The sequence below is a fragment of the Archocentrus centrarchus genome, chromosome 19, assembly GCF_007364275.1.
Source record: "Archocentrus centrarchus isolate MPI-CPG fArcCen1 chromosome 19, fArcCen1, whole genome shotgun sequence".
Taxonomy (NCBI): domain Eukaryota; kingdom Metazoa; phylum Chordata; class Actinopteri; order Cichliformes; family Cichlidae; genus Archocentrus; species Archocentrus centrarchus.
In genome coordinates, this window is record NC_044364.1 from 2,691,708 (window position 1) to 2,717,927 (window position 26,220).

At 40.9% G+C, this 26,220-nt stretch overlaps 2 protein-coding genes across 2 annotated transcripts; both read right to left on the minus strand.

The window, feature by feature from the left end:
- Positions 1–5,003: 5,003 nt before the first annotated feature.
- On the minus strand, positions 5,004–21,810 carry fdxr (ferredoxin reductase). The gene is made up of 12 exons (XM_030755831.1): positions 21,334–21,810; positions 20,932–21,035; positions 17,973–18,068; positions 14,593–14,715; positions 14,403–14,516; positions 14,128–14,229; positions 9,506–9,613; positions 8,643–8,727; positions 6,403–6,602; positions 6,142–6,313; positions 5,891–6,064; positions 5,004–5,490 (listed from the first exon to the last, which is right to left on the minus strand). Exons 1-12 carry the CDS (start codon positions 21,395–21,397, stop codon positions 5,360–5,362), a joined length of 1,473 nt encoding a protein of 490 aa, XP_030611691.1. The 5' UTR covers positions 21,398–21,810; the 3' UTR covers positions 5,004–5,359.
- Positions 21,811–23,402: 1,592 nt separating this feature from the next.
- LOC115798832 (uncharacterized) lies at positions 23,403–25,733 on the minus strand. The gene is made up of 4 exons (XM_030755812.1): positions 25,581–25,733; positions 24,166–24,531; positions 23,947–24,071; positions 23,403–23,854 (listed from the first exon to the last, which is right to left on the minus strand). The coding sequence occupies exons 1-4, from the start codon at positions 25,657–25,659 to the stop codon at positions 23,714–23,716; spliced, it is 711 nt and encodes a 236-aa protein (XP_030611672.1). The 5' UTR covers positions 25,660–25,733; the 3' UTR covers positions 23,403–23,713.
- Between the last annotated feature and the right edge of the window lie 487 nt (positions 25,734–26,220).

Genomic DNA, 26,220 nt, shown 5'->3' on the forward strand with positions numbered 1-26,220 from the left:
CAATCTAAGTTTGAACTCTAGTGAATGCACTCATGGGCAGCCCGGTGGCACTGCTGCCTCACAGTTAGAATACCATCTGGAAGGCCTGGGTTTGATTCCACCTTGGCCCAGGCCCCTCCCTCTCTCCGTGTGGAGTTTGCATGTTCTCCCCATGCTTGCGTGGGTTTCCTCCCACATTCCAAAGACATGCATTTACTGCGGTTAGGTTAATTGGCTGCTCTAAATTGCCCATAGGCGCGAATGAGAGCGTTAGTGTGAAAGGTTGTTTGTCTCTGTGTTGGCCCTGTGACAGGCTGGCGACCTGTTCAGGGTGTACCCTGCCTCTCGCCCTATGACAGCTGGGATAGGCTCCAGCACCCCCGCGACCCTGAAAAAGGATAAGTGGAAGCGAATGGATGGATGGATGGATAGATGTTATGTATGACATAAGCTGTGAAAGGGCATTTAAATAACAGCTTTAGTCTCTGTGTCTACATAGTAGAGGGTGACTGTGCCTCCACACCTGAACACAAACATGAGTATTTCACAGCTGTCTGAGCTGATCTCCATCCCCTGTAGAAATGTTGGATTCAGTGAATGAATCTCAGCATCAGCAGCTTTGATTCAGACTCATCTCTGCTGCACTGATGTAACTCTGACCATGAACACAGCCTCTCTGCACCAACACAGAGCTTTACTGTAAATACAGTACAACAAGCTGACCTGTTTATTACACACTAAACTGCAGTATTTTATACAATCTTAGAATTACACAAATGTAGCATACCTCGATTGTTTTGCAGTCCTTACCTTTAAATCTAACCTCGCTTCTTCCTGTCCTCCTTGTTACGTCTCTGAGTGAACTTCTCTCTCTTTGCTCTCCCTGAAATACAGCAGCTCTTCTTTTAGCTAGCAGACACACTGTGTGACAAACTGCACACACTTTGTGTGTTTGCTGATATTTGTTGAGCATTTAGAAACATTGCATTTACCTGCCACACGTTACTCCCTTTATGCTCGCTCCTCTTCAGTAGCGCTAGCCAAGATCCTGTACCGCGAGCACAACTTACTGACAACTGCCCTCAATCTGTAACCCCTGATTATATTAAATGATACATAAATTATATGGTTTTGCCTCTTTAATCTCGTTGTATGCGGGGATGGAGGATACACCAGTAGGATTGTCTCTTATATGTTATTATTCCTCCATTTAGGCTCAGATCGTGCTGCGCAGTGACCGGAAATAAAAACTTCTCAGACGTGTTAAACCTAAAGTAACGAGTTTGGTTGAAAATGTAAGAATTATAAAGTACAGACACTTGTGTAAAAATGTAGGGAACAAAAGTAAAAAAGTAGTCAGAAAAATAGATACTCAAGTAAAGTACAGATACCTGAAAAATCTACTTAAGTGCAGTAATGAAGTATTTAGACTTCGTTACTTCCCACCTCTGCAGCATCCAAAAACATTTGGGACAATTTGATGCTTAAGTAGAAGAAGACAGCTCCTGGGAGATAATTTACAGGGTTATAATAGTTTTGGATTTTACATTATAGTTTAGTTTTAGTTAGTTTTTACTTTTTTTTTCTTTAATTCAGTTAGTTTTAATTAGTTTCAGAGTGGTTTTTCTCATTTTTATTAGTTTTTATTTTTGGTTTCATGCTTAGTTTTAGTTAGTTTCAGTTAGTTTCAGTATTAGTTTTAGTATTTTCATACCTAATCAGGTGCAAGATTCAAGGCGCAAAAGTGACTATTGTTTAATGAAAACTTGACAAAAGATACCGTTTAAAGAAATATATTCAACAACCGTCTCTGGAGCTTGAAAAAGGCGACTGGACTTCTTTTTGTTTCTTGAAGACGTTTCACCTCTCATCCGAAAGGCTTCTTCAGTTCTCAACCAAATGCCAATGAGGATGCCAATGTTCACATTTTGGACAGGGAGAACAGATGGTTTGAAAGAGGAGTGAAAGAAGCCATCTATGTCCACTGTGAACAACCATCATTGAACAGAGGAGGTGGATTACGTCACCAACTTTCCCCCGCTTACAGTGCTGTCCTGAGCTCCCTTCCCAGACGTCTCAACCCCCATTCACACCTTTGTTCCAGTGACCTCAATAGGCCACAGGAAACAATGGAGCGGAGTCCTAAATTGGTTTCAACTGAAACCACTGATTAAATATGACCCACGCCCCCTTCACACCTGGGCACATGTGTTCAAGCACATGATCAATAGAGGGTCATAACCACCTCCAGGGGACTACGCCCACAGGGGTTTAAATACCTGGGTCTCTCCACCATTTGGTTGAGAACTGAAGAAGCCTTTCGGATGAGAGGTGAAACGTCTTCAAGAAACAAAAAGAAGTCCAGTCGCCTTTTTCAAGCTCCAGAGACTACTATGACCTGGATGACTGAGAATCTACACAGACATATTCAACAACCAGCTGTTCACAATGCTAAATGTGTGTAATATTAAGGACACACATGAACATCAACAGGGAGAAACAAAGAAAAACATGAACTCCCAAACTCAATAAATTCTACAATAAACTCCACAATAAACTTCAGCATCAGTGCAGCAGATTAACAACACCTACATGTGGTGTTTGACAAAAACAAACTCTTTGAAGGAGTCAAAGCTCAAATCCAGCTGCATCCTGATGTTCTCACCACCTGAAGCTGCTCCTGGTTTGGAGCTAGCTTGGTTAGATGCTCGCTAATTAAACTTGCAGGGTCTTTGCAGTGTCTGTACATAACCTACGGAAGTGTCCGACCTCATGTCCACATTTATGCTTGTGTAGCTGGATTGTGTGTGTTATTACCTTGTGGTCGTGTGCAGGTGTTTTATATGCAGTGCAGGCTGGGACTTCTTTTTTGGTCCTCGCTCTTTGTGCTCAGTTTTTTGGCTGCTAACATATTTGTCCCTGTTTTTTTTCACTTTCTTCATTTCTTCACGTCCATCCTGACAGTTTCAGCAGTCTCCTACCAGGAATTTGCTGACAGTTGTGAGTCCTTATATATTGATGCTTTGATTATTATTCCTGATTGTTATTCTCTCACTGATAAAGTAGCCGGAAACGCACAAGGACGCAACAGTTTAGTCACAACTTTCTGGGCTGCGTGGACCCGACAAGTAGTCCCGTTTCTCAGAGGCGCAGGCCAGGTTACCTGGTAGGATCAGAGCGGTTTCTGTAGCCGCTGTGTGCTTCTCAGCTGGACTTTGATGTTGCTGGTTTTTCCTGACCAAGAAGTGTTCCGCACATTTTTCATCATCCACAACAAGACTTTCGATTCTATCTGTGCTCTTGTACTCAAAGAGCCTCCATACGGGACTCTGCCGCATTCTCGGCAGACCGCAGCCATTACTTTGCGGACCAGCGCGGTGAGCGAGCGCACATGCGCACACACTCACACAGTTGTCCTGTGGCGCTCCCAGCTTAAACTCGGAGAGCAGAAAAAATGATTTCATATCAATCCACAAGGCTTAAAAAAAAAACAAGTAAATGAAAGTCAGTTTATCGATAATTTCAGTTAGTTTTAGTTAGTTTTGTAAACTCACAATTCAGTTTTAATTAGTTATCGTTTTTTCCTTTTAATTATAGTTTTTATTTATTTCAGTTAACGACAATGTTTTTTCAATTTCAGTTTTCGTTATTTCGTTCGTTTTCGTTAACTATAATAACCCTGATAATTTATTACAAAAGTACCTTCAATAAATAAGTGACGTTTTGGGTATCCATTCCCTTCTTGGGCAATAAATTGGACTTTTGTAATAAGATGCACAGACGCTCATGGCTCTTCCTTTCGGTGCTCTTTTCTCCAATCTCATTGTACATCCTGTATAATGACAATAAAGGCATTCTATTCTATTCTATTGGATGTGTGTGTTTGCCTACAGAGATCTACAATTTGATGCTCCCAACTTTGTGGGAACAGCTTGGGGATGGCCCCTTCCTGTTCCAAGCAGCTCCATAAAGACATGGATGAGCCAGTTTGGTGTGGAAGAACTTGACTGACCTGCACAGAGTCCTGACCTCAGCCTGATAGAACACCTTTGGGATGAATTAGAGCAGAGACTGTGAGCCAGGCCTTCTCTCCAACATCAGTGTCAGACCTCACAAATTCCCAGAAACACTCCTAATCCTTGTGGAAAACCTTCCCAGAGGAAGTGAAGCTGTTATAGCTGCAATATTAAACCCTATGGACTAAGAATGGGCTGTTACTCAAGTTCAAGGTAGATGAGCAACAAACTGGCAGCAATATAGTGTAGATTAAAACACTATGATTACCTACAAGGTAGACAAGTATCTACATATGAACAGGATACTATGAAGGTTGCAGGTTTTCAAATGTTTTGGATGATGTGATGGAAGAACATAGTATATGCATGTTTGAGGTAAAATATCACACAGCTGTCATACTAAATCAAAACTAGCATCAAAAAAGGTGCTTCACATACAGCCAGGCCTTTTGGGAACAATGGGTCAAAGAATTTGCTGGATGTGTATGCCATCTGATTACTCAGTCTACTAACTCAGCTTTCTGTGTTGTTTCCGTGGCATAAAAAATGGTAACATGTTATCAAGTAGAATACTAGTCAGAAACCCCTATGGTCATAAAGGAATGTCCAGCTATAGTGCAATCACAGGAAGTGACAGTGGTTCAAATTTATTGGGATTTTAGGAGTTCTTATTTCTGGTTCTTTCTTTGCAGCCTGATCCTGCAGATTGATGTTGAGGGTTCATAGAAACTGCTTTAAACCCACACTTACAATCAACAGCTTTTACATGCTTAAGCAATAGCCTGCATCTGTCCATGAAACAGCTGCTGAATGAACTGTCTGCTCCTCAGTGCTTGAATTAAACAGGAGAGTCCGCACTTCAGTTGTGTCAGGGTAATTCTTATTTCAAATTATAAAGAGCCAAAACTATAGAAGTAGTGCCACTGTCCAAAGATCTGTGGACCGAACTGTAGATGACAGCAGTAGGAAATGATGCTCTGAGACAGGAACCAAAGCATAGAAGTCACTTTATTTCCTCAAATATAGATTTAAGATGTTAAATGTCATCATATAAAGTGCAAAAAAAATGCTTCAGCCACATGGTTTTAATTAACAATATATTACAGTGTATAAATTCTAAAACAATAGTATCCATTAGAGTTTGGTCTTGAGAGCAACAGGCTGTCAGTCTTTCAGTGTGTTGGATTGATACTGTTTAACAAGGTAGTGAAATGACATACCAGTTCCTACTAGTGTCATTTGTACAATATGAATTAAATCCAGGTTAAGCACTTCAAATGATTGTTTTTTCTATTGTGTGGTCAATCAGTGAGGTCACAGTTAGGCAGCACTGCCTGTTCACATGGAAAGCTCGTTTCCTTCAGTCATGTCCAAGCCACCTGCAGCATCTCCTCCACAGTCAGCAGCTTTTCTCTGGGTTTCCCACTGGATTCACCCCTTTTCGTCTCCACATTGTCGATCTTCTCCCAGTCTGAGAAAGTCACTGGTTTCACTCCTACGGAAGAGAAATTAATAATCACATTTGGCTGCAGCTTAGTGGGAACTTCAGAACTCCTGTGAAACAGTCGGGCTCTGTGTGCACTGAGGCAGTGCTGCTGCTGATCTATGACTCTCTGTAGCAAATGCTTTAGTGGCATGTAGGATTGCTTCTTTTGGGCCCTATGCCAACATCAAGTTCATTTTTCCTGTTTTCAGTTTGATACCAAACTCTCTTGTCTCTGAATCCAACTGTTTCCAGTCCCCTCTTTTCTGGTTTGACAACTTTTATGCACAGCTATTGACCGTAGAATGACAGAACTTGCACATGTCCTGACAGATGCAGATCAGGTGTGTTGTGACATGAAAAAGTGTAAAAATGTCATCACGGTTTTAGATTAGCGACGTGATAACAGTACCTCTCTTTTCCAGCAGAGCACTGATACTCTGTGATCCGGGCTTGATGGCAGACACATCCAACTTTCCTGACTCCATGTCCTCCACCAATGATCGTGCAGTGTCAAAGCTATTGTTCATAGTTGTGGCTATGACACCTGTAGGGCCTGTTTTAAGCCAGCCGCTACAATACAGACCTACAAAGAAAAATGAGTTATTAAATATTCTTAAATAATGTAAAATTTTCTTGTTCTTTATAGTTTTTCCTGAGCACCTGCAGCTCGTTGAATGCGGCCCATGGTGTTTGGAACGATGGCTTTGTGGGAGTCAAAAGGCACTGATGGATCGATGGGGAGGCTCTTGTAGCCGATACTGCTGACGACCAGGCCGCACGACACATCCTCCACTTCTCCTGTAAGCACCGCCTGGGCTCCCTCACCTGAACCCTACTCACAGAGAGGGTATCAGCTTTAACAAGGAGCAGCAGCACACAGTGAGAGGCACAGGTGCTTTTTGGAATCCAAATCCTGCTTACCTCCAGCCTGTTGACTGCCAGACGGATGCCGGCTATTCTGCCGCGGCTGATGTCGGCCAGGACTTCGACGGGGCTCCGGAAGAATCGAAAGCCCCAGGTACGGGAGGCCTTGTTCCGTCTCTCCTGCTCCTTTTCTCCAGGTACCTCCAGGGCCGTCTTCAGCATCAGCTCTGTCAGGCGCTTCCTGGGCCTCGGCAAATCTGACAAAGTAGAAATACTTCAGTTTAAAATGTGTCTGCTTTGCTTAATTTCGAACTTTAATTTTTTTATATCTTTAATGTAAATCTGCCATTTGCTATTACATCCATATTTTATGTCTCATGACTAAAATATATAACTTTTTAAAACAAGTAATACTATAATTTTTGAATATAACAAAAATTAAATCTTCCTAGTTGAGTTTTTGGAGATAAAAAAACAAAATAAAATAAGAAAGTCTAAAAGTGGAACCAATTTCACCAACATTCCCCACTAACTGCATGTCTTTGGACTGTGAGAGGAAGTCGGAATACCCGGAGAGAGCCCACGCACACACGAGAACATGCAAACTCCACACAGAAAGCACCCGGCCAGGTGGTGGATTCGAATCCAGTGTTGCCAGATCTCGCGAGAGAAACAGGCAACCAGCTCTATGAAAACAAGCCCAAAATAACTGGCAACCCACCACATTGTGTAAAACTGTATAGCTCCATAGCAGTATAGCTCATTTCTTTGTTTTGTCTCATTGTGGCGCAGTGAAACCCATGTTTCTTAGCCTCACAGAAGACAAGGGTGCACAGTTTTTTTTTGTTCTTCTCTGTATTAGCATGTTGAATTAAATCAGCTTGGTGAGCACATATTTCACACTCGCAGAATGCCTTTGATACGTCTCCCACCAGGACTGCAGCTACTTTCTCTTGGAAGGGACAAACTACCAACCACTCGCCTTTTGCTTTATCACGGGGCGCCGGGAGATAATCAAGGAGTTTCACTTGGAAAGAAAGTCAAGCCCAAATAAGCAACTTCAGGTTCAAAAACAAGCCCAAAAAACCGCAACTTACAAGACCCGCAAGCGACTACAAAAAAAAACAAGCCAACAGTCGTTTTTAATGAGCAGACTTGGCAACACTGTTCCAATCCAGGACCTCCTTGCTGTGAGGCAGCAGTGCTAACCACCAGTGCTGCTGAAACTCTAGCCTGATGAAAGTCCACATCTCCACTCCCGTTTTGTTTTTTCTTAATGGATAAGATGCTCTGTGAATAAGTAAGGATACAGATAAAAGTAGTCATTTAACTTTAGGAGAAATTCTTATAAAACTTCATAATTCAAAATCTCTTCTTTGAATTTCATCACTAGCAGCTACTCTTTGCCCCTTCATGAATACATGCTCTGATCTCAGGACTAAGATAACATCTACAAGAAAAGCTGCCAAAATTAACACCATGTATTTATGTATGCAAGTGTCTATGCATGTGTTTCACCTGCATAGGTACACGTGCAGTTTCTGTTTTGTGCACATATGCACACTCCAGACGTATTTAAAGTGACTGGTCTTCTTAAATTTCCTGTAACTGCAATGTTCTGATGTGCTGCTGTGACCACAAACCCGTCACTCTTGTAATGCAAGCTCAGCAGTCACGATTACAACACAGATAAAAATCACCCCCTTCTAATACATCCTTTGCTGTTTATCACAGTTAAACATAAGCACAGGGTTATTATAATAATCTGTGACCAGAGCCAAGGTTATCACTATAACCCTGAGCGTGCTTGGCGTCGTCAATCAGACCAGCAGCCTTTCTCTAGGAAGGACGAGGCCAGCCTAGAAGGTCAGTAAGATGCTGCAGGGTGTTGCACAGTTCAAATCTACTTTCCCCCCAACCTGTAGTTTCTCACACCAGCAGAAAGGCTTTCTAACTACAGCCAGCAGTAGTCTTGGCTGGTTAGTAGTTTCCATTCACCTCACAGTATATGAGCTATAGGTCTCAAATACGTATGTTGTAAACCACAACATACATTTCTTCCTTCCTCATGACGCTTTCTGCAGTCTGTGTTCTTATTCACGTGTTAGAGGCCAAATGTAGGTATCTAAACTCATTTGACCGCTCACTATAAACACCAGACGTCTTTTCCAGGTACACAAGAAAAACACACTTTGTAGGTCTTAAAAGCACCTGAAGTATGCAAACATATATTGGCTTTAAAACAGAGCAGACAGGTGAGAACGCAAACGTGAAGATAAACCTGCATTTGGTCTCACCTTTAAGAGCCTCTTTGACTCCATCAAAATCAGAGGCCACCATGTCAGGTCTCGTGTCTGGCAGGTTCACCATTTCTCTGAGTTCCTGTAGAAAAAGGAGAGGATAGTGTGGTTTGCTGAACCAAATTCAAACATCATTTAAAACTTGAAGAACATCCAGAATCTCTTTTGGTGAAGAAGTTTGACTTGGATCTTATTGTCTTTTTGACCATCATTCCTATTAATTCTGGTACAATTATATATACTGTCATTTGTTCATGTAAATGGGGAGTCTTCTTCACACAGTAAGGTTAATTATGGAGTTCCACAGGGTTCTGTACTAGGACCAATTTTATTTACATTATACATGCTTCCCTTAGGCAGTATTATTAGAAAGCATTGCATCAATTTTCATTGTTCTGCAGATGATACTCAGCTTTATCTATCCATGAAACCAGAGGACACACTTGAATTAGTTAAACTGCAGGAATGTCTTAAAGACATAAAGGCCTGGATGACCTCTAATTTCCTGCTTCTAAAGTCAAATAAACCCACAGTTATTGTACTCGGCCCCACGAATCTTAGAAACACTGTCTAACCAGACACTTAGTCTGAATAGTATTACCTTACTACCCTACTATCAGGCTGTTGTAAAAGCTCACGGAAAAGCCGTCAGCTGATCCTAAATAAACTGAATCAACTAAAATGATCAAAAAAAGCTAAAACTAGCATAATTTAACTGATAAGAATCAGGCAAAAATACAGTTAAAAAGTTGATAATAATATCCTCTGTTTGTAGCGCTAACAACCAACTGAATCATGTATAAAGAAATGGTTGTTAAATGTCAAGCATGTACTCCCTTTCTTTTCTTTCTGATACACACCTTGATTGTGCAAGCGATCTGAACAGGTCCTCTCCTGCCAACAATTAGCACCCTGCGCACCTGGCTCTCTGCCAGAGCCTCCAGGGCCGGCTGGGTGATGTCAGTTTTCTACAAAAAAAAAAAACAGCACAAGTTTGTGAAATAAATGTAATTTTCATCTGGAAAACTGGACACCTGATAAAAGACATGTTTATCAGGTCATTAGTTATTTGTGGTGTACAGAGGCAGTTTAAAAATCAAACAATCAATATGAGATTGAAGCCTAGACTTGGAAAACCAGTCAAAGGTTTGGACACATCTTCTCATTCAATGTTTTAATTTTTTTCCCACATTGTAAATTAATATTGAAGTCATCCAGACTATGAATTTCCCGGAGATGCTGAGCACCTGTTGGCTGCTTTGCCTTCACTCTGCAGTCCAGTTCTTCCCAAACCATCTCAGCTGGGTTTAGATCAGGTGATTGTGGAGGCCGGGTCATGTGACGCAGGACTCCATCTCCCTCTTCGTTAAAAAGCCCCCACAGAGCCTGGAGGTGTGTTTGGGGTCATTGTCCTGTTGAAAAACAAATGATGGTCCCACTAAGCACAAACCAGATGGCATGTCACTGCAGAACGCTGTGGATGCCATGCTGGTTAAGTGTGCCTTGGATTTGGAATAAATCACCAACAGTGTCACCAGCAAAGCACCCCACACCATCACACTTCCTCCTCCATACTTCATGGTAGGAACCATCCGCTCCCCTTTTCTGCATCTTACAGAGACATGGTGTTTGGAACCAAAAATCTCAGATTTGGACTCCTCAGACCAAAGAACAGATTCCCACTGGTCTGATGTCCATTCCTTGTGTCCTTTGGCCCGAGCCATTCTCTACCTCTGGTTGTTCTTCCTTTAGAAGTGGCTTCTTTGTAGCAATGCAACCATCAAGTCCAGATTCACGCAGTCTTCTCTGAACAGTTGATGTTCAGACGTGTGTGCTATTTAAACTCTGTGAAGCATTTAGGTGGGCTCTTATCTGGGGTGCTGTTAACTTGTGGTTTCTGAGGCTGGTAACTCTGATGAACTGATCCTGAGCATCAGAGGGAACTCTCAGTCCTCCTTTCCTGGGGCGGTCCTGATGAGAGCCAGTTTCATCATTACGTTTAAGGCTCTTTGTGACTGTACTCGAGGAGACTTTCAAAGTTCTTGAAATTTTTTGGACTGACTGACCTTCATTTCTTAAAGTAATGATGGACTGTTGTTTTTCTTTAATTAGTTATGGATTATAATATAATAATAATTATATTGTAATTATTACTATTATATTATAACTATATATTATAATTATTATTATAATATAATAATTATCCACATAATATGGATTAGAACATTACTCAAATAGGATTATTCACTGTATACCAGCTCTACCTCTTCACAGCACAACTGATGGTCTCAGACACATTAAGAGGGAAAGAAATTCAAGAAATGAACTCTTAATAAGGCACAGCTGTTAACTTAAATCCATTCCAACAGCAACAACTTTGGTTTCATCTGTACAGAAGCTCTTTTAGATGTTTTCTACTGAAGTCTACTCTGACCGTCCTGGTCTTGAGTGTAACCAGTGGATTGCAGCTTGTTGTAAATCCTCTGCATTTCCATTCATGAAGGGGTCTCTTGATCGTAGACTTTGACAGTCCTCGAGAGTCTTCTGTCCTTGGTCAGATGTTGTGAAGCTGCTTTGCATAACCATGGAAGTAATTCTGCCATTGTGCACTTTAGTTGTTGGTCTTCTGGTGTCTTTGAGCTGCTCAGTGTGAGTTCATTCTTTTGAACAGTTTTTGCTCTGAGTTTATTTATTTATTGTTTCCTGCCTGATGATGGCCTCCCTCACTTACATTCTTTTGGGCTTACATTTAAATTACATCTACAAATTCAACACTTGTCTGCAACAATGTCTGCTTCATCTGTCATGAAATAAGAAGGGAGCAGGCCTCACCTGCCCATGAAACTGTCAACTGTCCCATTAATTTTGAACCCCTGAAAATGTGGAACTCTGAATAAGGATGGCTGTAACAGTTCATGCAAATGAACTTGAATTAAAGCTGTAAGTCTGCACTTCAATCACATATTGATTGTTTGATTTACAATCCACTGTGGGGGTGTACAGAGGCAAAACTCCCAAGAATTGTGTCTTCGTCTGACAAATTATGGACCTGTCTGTCAATTGCTACATTTGTATTTCATTAAACTTCCGCTCTTGATTGTGCAACGTTCCCACTTTAGTCTCACAAACCAGCTCATCATTTATTTCAAACAAAAAAAGTCAAACTCACTTTTATAACTGACACAATGCTGTGGTGTGTTTACCAGTCAAGCATACGAGGAATAAGAATCACTGTTATCTTTGACCTTCACCTACAAGTTCTTGTTAATCAGGTGCAGTTTTATACAGTATGAAGTGATATGAAGTGATATGTCAGAGAAACCTGATACGCAGATGAAGGTTACTCATCACAAGAACAGTAACCGTTGGTCTGGTTACAGTTTTTTTTTAAAAGAGCTTAACTGTGCTTTCCTGTCATTACTTATTATGATGTTTTAAGGTCTCAAAGATGCTGTCAAAAATAAACATCCTAAAAGCCATGCTTACATACTTTGAAGGCTTCTGATATTTTAGTGGCTAACTCATTCACCATATACATGAAAGAGACACAAACCGTGTGTGTGTGTGTGTTTTTTTTTTTGGGGGGGGGGGGGGGGGGGACAAGCTAGCGTACTCTTAGTGATGGCCTGAAGCCTGGAAAAAGTAAGTGTCTGTTCAAGAATATTCTTGCGTTTCTTCTGTTAATGATGCAGCACTGATAAAGTTTCAGTCAGTGAAAAGAGGCTCAAACATACTTACAGAAAGATTCGTTCACATTCATGATTTTTACCTGTATATTTGAACACTTTCATCACCTGATATTAAACTGCCCTCATTTATTGATACAGGCAGTGCCGTGTTAAAGATTATATTGTGATTATGTGAAAACAGCCTGACTTGGGTCTGGGGCTGCTGCTATCAATCGCGTTAATAATCAAGTATTTTATGAATTATTCCAGAAATTATTCGAGTTACTGGATAAAAAATACTTTTGTTTTAATAATAAATATTAAATAGAGAAAAAAAACAGACCTTTTAAAGTGAGTTGCTAACTGGCAGTTTTTAATAGTTTAACTGCATACATCTAAAAAAATATCAATGTATTTATGTCTGATATATTTTTGCAAAAAAAAGTGCAATAATGTCAAATGCAATAAAGTATAAATACAAACTAAACTAAGGTGTAAAAATAAAAGCCTTCCTTCTGTTCTCGTTGAATGCTTCCTTACATCAGCAGGAAGCTAAAAAGAGTTCTGACAGTGTTATTGAGCATGTGTGTGTGTGTGTCTGCATGTGTGTATGTGCTAGTGAATGAGTCAGTCTGCGTGTCTGTAAGTATTTAAAGGAGAAGAGAAGTGAGCATTCTCAGACCTGGGGCTGGTCCTGTGCTCTGATGGAACATTTCCTGCTGCAGAAAACAAATGTTCTGATGTTGTATGTGTTAATAATTAATGTTAATAATAACAATTCAGTTTCCAACCCAGCAGCCCCAGGTCACAGGCTCAGAGTTTTTCCTGGCACCATGTACATTTTTACTTACGGGGAAAACGCTTTTATATTCATATACAATCCAAAGACATGCAGCCAGTGGGGTTAGGTTAATTGGTGGTTCTAAATTTCCTACAGGTGTGAATGTGAGTGTGAATGTTGTCTGTCTTTCTGTGTTGGCCCTGCAGCAGACGGGCGACCTGTACAGGTGTAGGCTCCAGCCCCCCCCCCCCCACCCCCCCGTGACCCTGAACAGGATAAGCAGAAGAGAATAATAAATAAATAAATGTGATCTAGTACGCCCCACGTCCCCCTTCAGACTCACCGCTGCTTGCTGCAGATATTGCTGCCATATAAAGCAGGGCGGCAGCGAGCTGCCTGATTTAAACATGCTATCAGACTAACAGTTCATCTTTTATTTTAGTTTAACTGTAGTTTTGTGCTGTGTAAAACAAACAGCGGTGGATGGAGCAGCTACAAAGTTCTCTTCACGCTGACACTTGCTGATCAGGTGGTTTGATGAAGGACCTCCAGCTGTTCCCCAGTAAAGGTTTTAATGGTGATTACAGGAACAAGCGCTGCTGCTTTGGACACTAGAAAAACATTTTCTTTCACCTCACCTGAGCTCTATAAAGGCTCCGCCTCTTTGTGCTTCTAGACTACTGAAACTTTTGGCATGGATGTGAAGGAATGTACAAAGAAGTGGAAAAACTAGACCTCAACAAAGAGCGTGGACCCAGGAGGGAAAAAAGTCCCGGCATTTGATTTGTTTCTGTAACACTGGGACACGACTGCGTGTGGTAATGCACCATGACAGATTCTGTTTACCTCTTCGTGTTAAACCCACGAGTGATAAAAAAAATTGTGGTGATCATTTAAACAGATAAAATTCCTCAACTCAAGCGGCTCTTCCACATATCTCAAGGCTTGCTGACTGAAACGTCTTCATTCTTTTTGTTGGTGTTGTTGGGGCTTTGACTCTGACACTTTTATTTCAAAGCCGTGTGCTTCTCACCTTTAAAATGTCGATGGGCGATAGCAGAATCCTTGCTACATCCAGGGCCACGTTGCCTTGTCCCAGAATGACTGCGGTTTCACAGCTCAGGTCTGGACTCAGCTGAATGAAGAAATCAGACAGATAAGAGAGAGAAACTGAGATGTTGTGGCAGAAAAAGTAAAACGGGCTTATCTGATGGTTTTCATGTGACACGATTGGACTTTATTTAGTTTCTTTTTAACACATGGAAACATCTGCGGTATTTATGGGAACGTTTCACTTGGAAGTTTTACCTCTCGACAGCTGGGCAGCCCGTTGTACCAGCCCACAAAGTCTTTGGCAGAGTACACACCGTCCAAGTCTTCCCCTGGTACTCCCATACTCCTGTTTCCCTCCGCACCATAACTCTGTCACACAGCATACAGTCACAAAGACAATTCTTTTTTAAGGCGAAGGATATGCAGTGGGCTTTCCCATCCTTACCAGTACGACAGCGTGGTAGGCTTGCTGCAGCTCGGCGATGCTCACATTCTTCCCTACGTTCACATTGCCAAAGAAACTGCAGCGTGAGTGTTTGGCTGTTTGCGTGAATGTGTTGATGACGTTCTGAGGATAAGAACCAAAAGCATTAAAGTTAGCACCTCACTCTTGAATACCTGGACCAAACCTTCAAGCTGCACTCTCCATCTCTGGTTCCATTTGGCCCATTATGGGAGTAGTTCCCTATCCGATGCTCAGTGGCCTCGGTACTGAAGATGAGTCTGAAGTATCATGGGGGTGAACTCAGATTTAGGGATATTTACACAAAACGTTACGGTATTCGACTGAAGGTTTATTGTTTCGCTCATGTAGTGGGGATGAAACCATAATTAGACCGATTTTCACGTTAGCGAAAAATACATTACTGTTTGCCCATTTTCACACGGGAACTCCCAGCCGGGGGAATCGTGCAAAGAAATATTGCAACTCTCCCGCGTAGCACACAGCATGGGAAAGTCTGCTTCAGAATCACTCTCAGTTCTCTGAATACTCTGGTTTAGGTGAGGGCGCAGCCTTGGTAGTGTGGGCAGGAGGCAAGACGCCCACTCACTAACTGTGAATTCTCCACACTAAAACCTGCTTTACTCTCACAGACGACTGGCTGCGGCAGACGTTTGCGTTCTCACATGCACTTCTGTTTGGCGAGGTCTGGAAAAGTTCAGGGCTGCAGTCAATACGATTACAGTGTTATTATGTAACCCTGGAGATGAAGACGTAATAGCTACACCATTAAAAGGAAGCAAAATTACTTAATATCAGTTCCTATATGAAGTGTTTGCTCAGATGTGCAGAAAAATAAACCTGAACTTTAGACTGCACAGACTCTGTAATAACAAACACTTGTTTCACTAACAAGTGTAGTGGCTTAAATGAAGGTTGCCACCTTTCACCTCCCAGCCGGAGTGAGAAATGGCAAAGGAAACACGGTAGATGGGACTGTGTTATTAATCCTCACCGTAATTTAAAAAACAATTTTATTTAATACTAATTTGGACAACCCCCCAGTAACTTACTGGGGTTAGGTTAATTGGCTAATCTAAATTGCCCATAGGTGTGAATGAGAGCATGAATGTGAGTGTGAAAGGTCGTCTGTCCCTCTGTGTTGGCCCTGCAACAGGCTGGCGACTTGTTCAGGGTGTACCCTGCCTCTCGCCCTATGACAGCTGGGATAGGCTCCAGCCCCCCCGCGACCCTTAACAGGATGTGCGGAAGTGAATGGATGGATGGATGGACTAATTTGGACAAACAGCCATTTTAATAGTTTAGGAGAAGAAATGCTGACATTGGCGATGGGGAAAACTTCACCCATAAAGTTGCATAATGACAAACAATAATTGGGCCAAAGAAATAACACCTAAAATATTAATAGTTTATCTAACTTAATTACAGCAATTTGTGGTTTTAAGGCTACTTTGAGAGGTTTCATATATAGTGTCTGATTTTAGAGATGCTCACATGGATCCTGCTGGTATATGATGCTGCATTTACTTAATAAAGACTCCAACAAAAGCATTTTATTTGAGTGTTTATTAAACAATAATACAAATTCAGCTCCTGTTAACCTGGATTACATTATTCTAACCTGTAGTATATATGCTACATTTGATTTATATAATCTTACTACTCAATGCACATTTTAACCACACAGATTTTTTTCTCTCTGCTTCAAGCACATTATCTACCTCACATCCACAATCAATTTAGGATCAGGAGTTAAACTAACACGCATCCAGACTGAAATGCAACGCCTTCTGGGCTTGAACCATAGATCCACTGGAACAACTATAAATGCGGATGAGTTTTATTTTATTTTAGAGCTGTCTGTGTGGCTGCCTTTATCAACTAAAGTGACAGAAATGGTGTGTTTTGAATTGTTTATGGAGCCAGTGTTGGTTCTGAGGGAAAATGTGAGGTTAGGATTTGTGGTCAGAAAGAAAGAAGGTTAAAAAAAAAACAAAGAAACGAAAAAACTATTTTTTAATATTTGTTGTTCAGTTTGAGTAACGTGAGCAAGACCGAGCTCGCAAACGAAACAATTTAAGAGCCCTGATATCGCTGTGACACTTTTATCTGTTATGCACATTAATCTACAGCACAAATCTGACAGCTGAATGACAGGACGCTGCTCCTTATCTCAAATTTAAAAAAAAGAAGCTCCCTTCAGGTGCTCCCTTGTTCACACGTGTTCGCTCCACATGTTTGATTTGGCAGATTTTTTACGCCGTATACTCTTCCTGACCCAACTCCCAGTGAATCTGCATCTCCTCCTGGGATCAGTCCGGGGATCTTTTCCCTGTTAGGCAAATGTGTACACAACTACACCTTAGAGCCGCTACTCTCTTAGTTCTCTTAGTGCTCTCTTACCTTTATGGTGTGTAAAATTAAAAGCGGGGGACAGTTTAACAGAAATATCAGACCAGGCTTACGGACTTTTTAAAAGCCCACCTTTACGCCCACCTCACCCTCGCTGCATCGTGTTTCTTTACAGAAACAAAAACGGGTGCTTTTGTGCTACGTGTGCTTTAAAGATGAAAACAGTTGTTGCTTCACAAGAAATGGTTGAAAATCCCCCAAAAACGATGTTGCTCTCACATGTCTGAGTATAGATTTAACAAACGAGACACAAGAGTCATTTAAAAGGTCTCCGTAGGTGTTTTTTTTTTTTACTCAGTTACAGTATTTATACTAAGCTAGGCTAACCACATCCCTAACCACAAATCATCTGAAGACATCTGAAGGTGGCATTATCAGCTGTGGGAAATCATGCAGACAGCTCTCATTATTAAGAAGCTTTTATTTTTTAATTGGTATATTTGTGGGCGTGTTGCGATGCGTTTGCATACCATCCCTTTGGTGTTTCAGCTGCACCGTGATGACACAGACGTGCCATGAATGAGCTTCAAAGCTCACATTTAACCTCAAACACAAAAACAGAAAATGATCGCACCCTTTAATTAATTTCACTTTACTGACAGACTTACTGTTTGCTTTTAACCATGTCCTTGTCTAGCAAGTTTACTTTCTGTTTGACTAGGCTGCATTAACCACTGACTATTAATGGTGCCAGAGGTAACAATCACAGTCCTGTGAAACTTAATAGACTTTAGTAAACAGGTTTATCTGAAGAGATGACTGAGTTTCTTTTTCCCCAACAATGCTGCAATCCAAAGGGTAAAAGATAGTCATTGCTTCTGGCGTCAGAACTGCTGAATAGGCTAATGTTGATCAGCAGAAATAAACTGGACTCGCTAAAAACAAAGTAATACACAAAAAATAGTTTGAAGCAATTATCTGTTCTCTAAGATCTGATTAGAAGCAGACACCTTGACTTCAGGATGATCGGGGGCCACTCCAAACCTGACCAGGCCGAAGGGAACAGGCAGCCGCTCGTAAATATCCACCTCGACATCCTGACGGGCCTGAGACGGAAAAACAGACAAAATCAAAGATATAATCTTTTGATTGTAGTTGTTGCAATCACAGTCATTAAAGTTACGTAAAACTGAAGCCAAATGCAAATGCCAAATCCCCCCCCCCACACATACACACAGAGATAAGCGAGTTATTAATTGACTTTAGAAAAATAAAAACTGAAACAATACTGTGCGATTACAAAACTCACTAAAATATCTTTAGTCTTCCTCTTTGGGGTTTCTTTCATTTTTTTTTCAACAATAAGCTAAAATGAGCTAAATTCTAATTATTTTACACAATTAAATACAAAACTCATTAAACAACCTGTGAAACTAAGCTTAACTGAAACTGCATGGCTCCTGATCAAAGTGCAGCTTCAGCCACCACCTGAGCCCCGTTCCACCTGACCTGCCCGTACCCATCAGCTGCCTCTGAGGTCCCACAGGTGAACCAAGCCTGTTAAGGATTCCTTCTTCAGCTTCGGCCCCCGCCTGACACACACTGCACTCGACCCCTATGGCACCTCCTGTGGGTGGTGGACCTGTGGGAGGGCAGGCCCATGTCACCTCTTTAGGCTGCGCCCAGCCGGGCCTCACGGGCTAAGGCTAAGCCACTCTCTCAAGCACCCTCCCCAGACCTGCCTCCAGGCTGTGGGCCCAGTAATCCTATCCCAGCAGGATAAACGGATCCCATGATAATCCTCTTAAAAGGGTCACTGAAATAGCTCTTTCTTTGGCCCCTCACCCAGGACCTGTTTGCCTTGGCAAAAGCCCCCCAGACAACATAGCCCCCCTGGGATCACTGGGACACAAAAACCTCCCCATGATAAGGAGGCGATGCGCAGACAGTATGATTCACAGTTCAAAAATTATTCTCATTCATTTTTATACTGGGCCATATTACAACCCCTCAGTCCATCCTTTGTCTCAAACAAGATGTTGAGCTACCTTTCCCCTTCCTTTAAGCTAACTTTCATCTGACTGGTGGTTTCTTGTAACCAAAAGATCCAAACAGCAGGTGGGTGGGTCTTCTGTGCTGATGGCCAGAGCCTAAGATAACTATATTAGGGACATGTGCTCTCACTGACATCACGCAGAGCCAAAAGTAAAAACAGCACATTTAGAGCAGTCTGAGGTTTATCAGACAAAGGTTTATCTGCAAATACACTAAACTCTTTGGCCACGTTGAACATGATCATCCACTGGTTCATCTACTGATACACAAATAAAAGAAAATAAAGAAAACTATAATAACACACACACACACACCATCAAAAAGCCACATTGCTGTATTGCCAATGAACATAATGCCACTGTATAGGGGGATTGGGGGGGAGCACTGCTTGCAATGACATAACCTGTGGACTCAAAAACACATCCTCTGCAAGTTATTTCCGCTTCTACATGTGAGCAGCGACTCAGAAGGCAGCTGAGGGGCTGTATTGGTTAGGGTGTGATGGTGTGATGGTGCAGTGGTTTTATGTGCTCAGCAGGGAGAAGCACGCTCAGTCTGCCTGACTCTTTATCTTTACATCAAAAGATGCTGCTGGAATTGGAGAAAAAGAATACTAAACCACAAAACAAACAAACCCCCAAAATACTGCTACAAGTATGGAGGGACCAGGAAAGTCAAAGTTCTTCAGTAAAATATTCATTAGTCAATTTATTTACAAGTTCATTTTCATCTCCAATCTCTTTGTACATCCTGTATAATGACAATAAAGGCATTTTATTCTATTCTACTTATTTAGACGTTAATTATTATTGGACAAGTAATTTGTTATTTGATTATTTAATTGGATAATAAATTGGTTAATTAAAACAATTATGAATAAATATTTTATTTGAACTATTAATCCATTAATAAATAGTCCAAACAGAGAAGGCATTTACAGAAAAAAAAAACTAATTTAAACAAATATTTTTGATTTCAAAATAAAAAAAGATTTTCAATTTTTTTTTTAAAGGCAGTTTAAGAGAATTATGAAATAAAAAACTTAAATTAGGACTTCCAGTCCTCCTTTTCAGCTCCTATTAGCTATTGGATTAGCTTCTCCACTTTTGGTCCCTGAGGTAGCAGAAAAATGTGTAAGGATTTCTCTGCCTGAATTTTTCTGTGCTGTTGTTTGCACTGATAGCTTTGCACTGCTAAAGAGACCTTTTTAACAAGAGTTTATACTTGCACAATGCCATTTTGCCTTGGTGTCCAGCACCAATAAGACACTTTCCATCTGGAAGTGAATGATGGATCAAAATCTGACGGTACTTTGCTGCATTCATAATTAATATGAATAGATAACAGCCTTTTAGGAATCACCTCATTGGTGCAAAAATAAAATTTTATGCCTGTTAAACTGTGTTATCTTTGACATTTTTCATAAACTCAACTAAAGATACAACTGATGTGCATTAACGTCAGGCTGATAGCAACAAAGTGCCTAAAGATACAACTTAAAATTGGTTCTTTGCTAAGTTGTCTGCTATGTGCAGGCACAGCACTGGTTCCTTGAGTCTGGTGCCGTTTTAATGCTTGAATGACTCACAAGTCAGTGTTAAATGGCTTCACACACAACAGCAACAAAAACACCCCTTTAAAAATGGTCAGACTGGACTGAAAATTGTGTAAAAAAAAAAGCAGCCGATAGCCAAAGAAGAACTTTGAAAGACCTTCACAATACCCGGCGGACCACCACTCAAAACCACTTAAAAAGAGACTGATTGGTCTCATCGGAGGCAAAATGTAAAAGAATCAGGGGTGACTCAAGACTTCTGCACAGATATTTATCTGCATTACCTTTTTATTACTACCTGCAGGCAGTAATAGAAGGCAATGGAGGATGCATTCTGGGTTATAAACAGCAGACCATACCTTGATTAGATGCTGTGCTGTGTAGAAACCTGCGGGGCCACTTCCGACAATACACACCTTTGGGCCGCATGAGGAGAAAGAAGCCTTTCCACGCCCACATATACCTGCAAAAACACAAGAGGTGGTGAGGCAAAGCTGCAGTATAACAGAGAGGCCTGAATGTGAATTAAATCTGCTCAGTGAGCTAAAAAAAAAGTGTAAGCTAATACACTGTACAGCCTACTCCTGCAGCGTTTTGATGAAAGCCTCCCAGACTGAGGCATGAAGCTGTACAGTATTATGTTTTACTGATGTGAGAGTTTTGGTATATCAGGTGTTTGCCGAGACGCTGACTCATCTCAGCCTGATAAAGGTTTGGCACGTGTTCACACTAAATATATTAGCCATAACTTATTAGCTTACCCGTGTGAAGTCGAGATGTCCACAGCTTCAGCTCGGAGAGCAGCAGTTTTTGAGCGCTCATCATTTTCTGCCTATAGACGAGCTGTCTGTCTTTAGAGCAAGAAACGGTTAACTCCTCTCTGTTGCATTCCTCGTCTCCGGTAACCAGCTCTGCATGGGTGCCTCTCCTCCTCTGAGCTTTGGACGGTCACTGAGCAGCGCAGCAGAGTTCAAAAGCCAAGGTGGAAACCTTCTGTCATTACTCTGCACTTCTTTTTTTCCGGCTCCGCGCCCTCCGCCTGCTAGCTAACGCTAACAGCTGGCTATATCTACGCGTTTCTAACTGATTTTACGCGTGTGAACTTTATCACATGAAATATTACCACCGAAACAAACTGCTTCCAAGCTGCTGGACCTTGTGTTACACTCACAACCGTCCGTGGAAAACTGACATTAACAATAAAAGTTCCACATGATTAGTGTTCCAGTATCAATGAATTAGCTCTTTCCACTGACTTTCACCCGAGACTGTCTAACTTGATTGCGTGTAAATTAATCGCGGGAAAATCCCGGTCCAAACACTATGCAGCTGAAAATATTTAGGTGAAGTGCAGGGGTGTATCTAAAGGGGTGCCACTGCTGCCACCTAAAATATGATTTCAAAGATGGTTCTTGTCTTTATTTCTCTCTTAATGACAAGAATAGAACAGTGAGGTTCCTGAAGCAAAAATCTCATTCATATTCTCCAAAGGGATTTTGGTTATGAGCCATAATGTCAACGTAGACTTACTACGAGCTGTGTCATTGTGAAAGGATGGTACGTGCTCCTGTAGAAACTCTAACTCTGTGTAATAACATTGCTTTTAGGTGTCTGAGAAAAGAACTACTCTACCCATAAAGTGACCATGAAACAAAGCACTCCATCAAACTGATAATTAGGTTATACCACACACACACACACACACACACACACACACACACACACACACACACACACACACACACACACACACACACACACACAGCACAAACTACACAATATATAGAAAACTACACAACACTATGAAAATGAGAAGGATTAAATTCAAGAAGGTTAGAAGTAGTTTGCTGTGCAATCTGAGATCTGTGATGGGTTATGGGATGAGTAGTTCCTTTAGTATTAAAAGTAATTATACACAGTCTTGTACTTTTGTCTCTTTTTGTTTCTTTTTATTTGAATCAAAGTAAAATCTTTTTGACAGTCATGGTTCACCCTGTAGCTGGCTGGCTTGATTCAAGGCTTAAAACTCTTTATATGAGGATTGTCTAAAACATCAGTGTAGAAAAAGAATGAAAAATTCACTCCCAGAACTGGAGCCCTTAAAAAGTGGGCAGTCACTCTTGGCATCTATGAACTGCTTTATAATTTACCAGCTTAAATTGCATTGATGTTTAAGGTTTTGTAAGCTATCAACACCACTGTGAGCATGATGGATGGATGGATGATGATGATGAGCCAATAATAAGTTGTATGTGATTCTGCTATTTTGCATGTTTGGATTGGGATTATCCTGAGACTAATTCACATGCAAGCATATTTGCTGCAGTCATGGACGTTTGGTGGTCACGGGTGAAAGTCAGCGATAAACATGTGGAGCTAACTGCTGTGGAAACCCCTCGTGACAAGGGAGCAGCTTAAAGTAGCTTATTTCTTTTCTTTACTAATCAGTAATGAAGTGCTAATAGAGCTAAGTTACCCAGGAGTAGATAAAGTAGGCTAATCAGTTAGCAACAGCTTTATCAATACATTAACACAGATTAATAAATCAGTAGTTATGATTCAAAAGTATACTGCACTGCGTAGGATTGTGAAACTGACCTTTCTGCATAATATGAGAACTTTCACTTTAGGTACTTTTAATGATAATACTAATGTACTTTTACTACTATTTTTGAATTTAGGCCCACTGAGTTGCAATTATCCTTTAAAAAAAAAAATTCAAAGAAATGTCACAATTTAAAAATAAACTTGATTTATTGTGCACATCAAATGAGGCAGAAAACTATAGTTCAAAAAAGTTTGAAAGCTTACATAAAAAAAAAAAACTATACAAAGCTGTTGAAAACTCAACAGGTCAAGCCAGTGAGTGCTGCATCAAAATGCTTGGTTTGCAGTTTTTCTTCACCCACACTGTTCACACATTGCACCTGAACACTGAGCATCAACCAGGATGTGGTAGCTCAGTCATTTTTGTGCAGATAAAACACAAATTTATGTAAAAGGAAGTGAGATGCACTATAGCAAAAGGTTAGAGATTACATCTCCAGCCAGCTCTTAGAAACGACACTCTGATAAATGCACTGTGTAATTAATTGTGCATCATACGCATTATTATTGTCAGCATTGCACCATCTCTGAGCACTACCTGACGTCCATGTTTACATCCATGTTTATGTCTGTGCTCACAGATGTGACTAAGTAAGGATGGTGGTGGTGAGGACAGATGTGCTGAGGCCTCGGAGGTCTTGGTGGTGGCACAGCAGGTCGGAATTTCTTTTTGTACTGGACAAAGACAAAGAAAACATTCTCACTCGAACACAGTCACATCCTCTTTGCCTGATCTTTTACAGCAGGTCTGTTTGTTTTGCACTTACTCGTTTGCACCTCATAATCAGCACTATAATGAAGATGAGCAGTATGACAGTAAATGCTCCAATGCTTGAGCAAATTAAAATCAGATCCAGTATGGGGTTTTTGCATTGTTCCTCAGGGCCACCCTCTGTGAGGGGAAAAAAAAAAGACAGGTCAATTTAAAGTCACACCTCTTTCAATGTGAGTGGATTGCATGAGCTGAAATAGACGATTCTCTTCACCTTTGATTATAATGATGGTGCCGTTGCTGGCCACTTGTCTTTTATTGAACTGGGTGTCTGTGTAAAGCCATTCGCAGTAATACAAGTTTGTGTCTTCCAGGCCCAGCAAAGACAGCTGGAAGGTGAACCCGTGATGGTCATTGGTGACCGTCTTGGCTGGAGTTACGTGAAGTCGGCCTGTAAATGTATTATATATGGTGTTCTTGGTGATTGAAAATTCCATCAAGTCCAAGTACACAATGTTCTTTTCACTGTGGAACTGCCTGTACACGTATAGCCCCATTGGATTCTTCAGGGACGTGGAGCATGTGATCTCAGCAGATGAGTTGACTCTCATAAAAGAGATGGATGAGGGACTTTGGAAAGCTGTCAGGGAGAAATGGATTGTTACTCAAGTGCAGTGGAGGAAAATCAATTATTCAGGCAGTCGAGGGGATGATCATTTACATTTTATGCTACTTTGTACATCAACTCTACCTCGTTGCACTGGAAAATAAACTTTTATTTCAGTGAAGCAGTATCTAGGCAGAAAACACAGAAACTGCCATGTCACTCACAGTGGGTTTCTATTTGTAGACACGTACTTCTACATACATATCTTTGTTGTATCACTATATTTAAGACGCTGCTAAGAGCCCAATAACAGGATGAAGCTGCAAACAAACAGGAAAAGGTGACTGACTCATCTTTGACTACATCTACAGTCATGTAAAAAAGACTTTCTTCCCAGAAGCAGTCATCCCAACACTTTCACCCCAACATCGGACCGTGGGATGTTCAGAGAAATAGAACAAATTTGCATCTGAACAAACCACAAGACTTCTGGAACAACCTCATTTGGACAGTTGAGAGCAATGTGGGGATGTTCAGTCATAATGCACAGCAAACCAAACAAAGCGTGTCAGCATATCGTTGTTTTGCAACCACGGGACCTGGGCACTTTGCAGTTAAAGAGTAAACCGCAAACTCCTCTGTATGCTGAAGTATTCTAGAGTCAAATGTGAGACCATCAGTCCAACAGCAAAGCTTGGCAGAAACTGGGTCATGCAACAGGTCAATGATCCTAAACACAGCAGCAAATCTAAGGAAAAGAACCAAGCTGCTGCAATGCCTCAATCAAAGTCCAGACCTCAACTCGATAATGATGTAGCAGGACCTTAAGAGAGCTGTGCATGAACAAATTCCTGCAAACCTTAATGAACTGAAGCAATGCTGTTAAGAAAAGTGACCCAAAATTCCTCCACAGCGATGTGAGAGACTCTGCTTTGAGTTACTGCTGGTAAAGTTGCTTCTACAAGCTACTGAATCACAGGTTGGACTTGCATGGAGTCCTGTGACAAACTAAGGTTTTGGATTTCAAAACTCAAAAAATATATTATGCATATTTATACGTCCTCTCGCTTAAACACACTCACCTGTCCCGAGGCCGAGTATCACCTCAGCAGGCATGCAGAGCAGTCCCAACACACAGCTCCACCAGTGGACTTTCATCATGCAGTCAGGCTATCACATACGCTCTACACTCTGACTGACTGACAGCAGCCTGAATGTGTCAAACAGGAGAAATGTGGCGTAGAGAGGAAACAAGACCGACTCTTGCTGTTTTATCAGCTGTGTGTGGGTGTGTGCATGTGTGCCACATAACATCAAAGATGGGGAAGATTTTTTACTGACACATCTGTATTCAAAAAGATGTTCCATTAAACAAAACTGCTTCATTTACAGTTAATCTGTTCACACAGCACATACAGGATATTAATCACAGTTTACAGTTTCACAGTTATCATTTCTATTTTCCATGATGAATTTCACTTTCAAGTAACACATAAACACAGAAAGAAATGGTAACAAAAAAACAAACTGATGGAACACAGGAAGGTTTGTCTCAGATGAATTACATTGTTTCCATAATAGCACCGTTTAGAATTCTGCAGTCACTGTACTTTATTTATATATATATATATATATATATATATATATATATATATATATATATATATATATATATATATATATATATATATATATATATATATATATATATATATAATATTT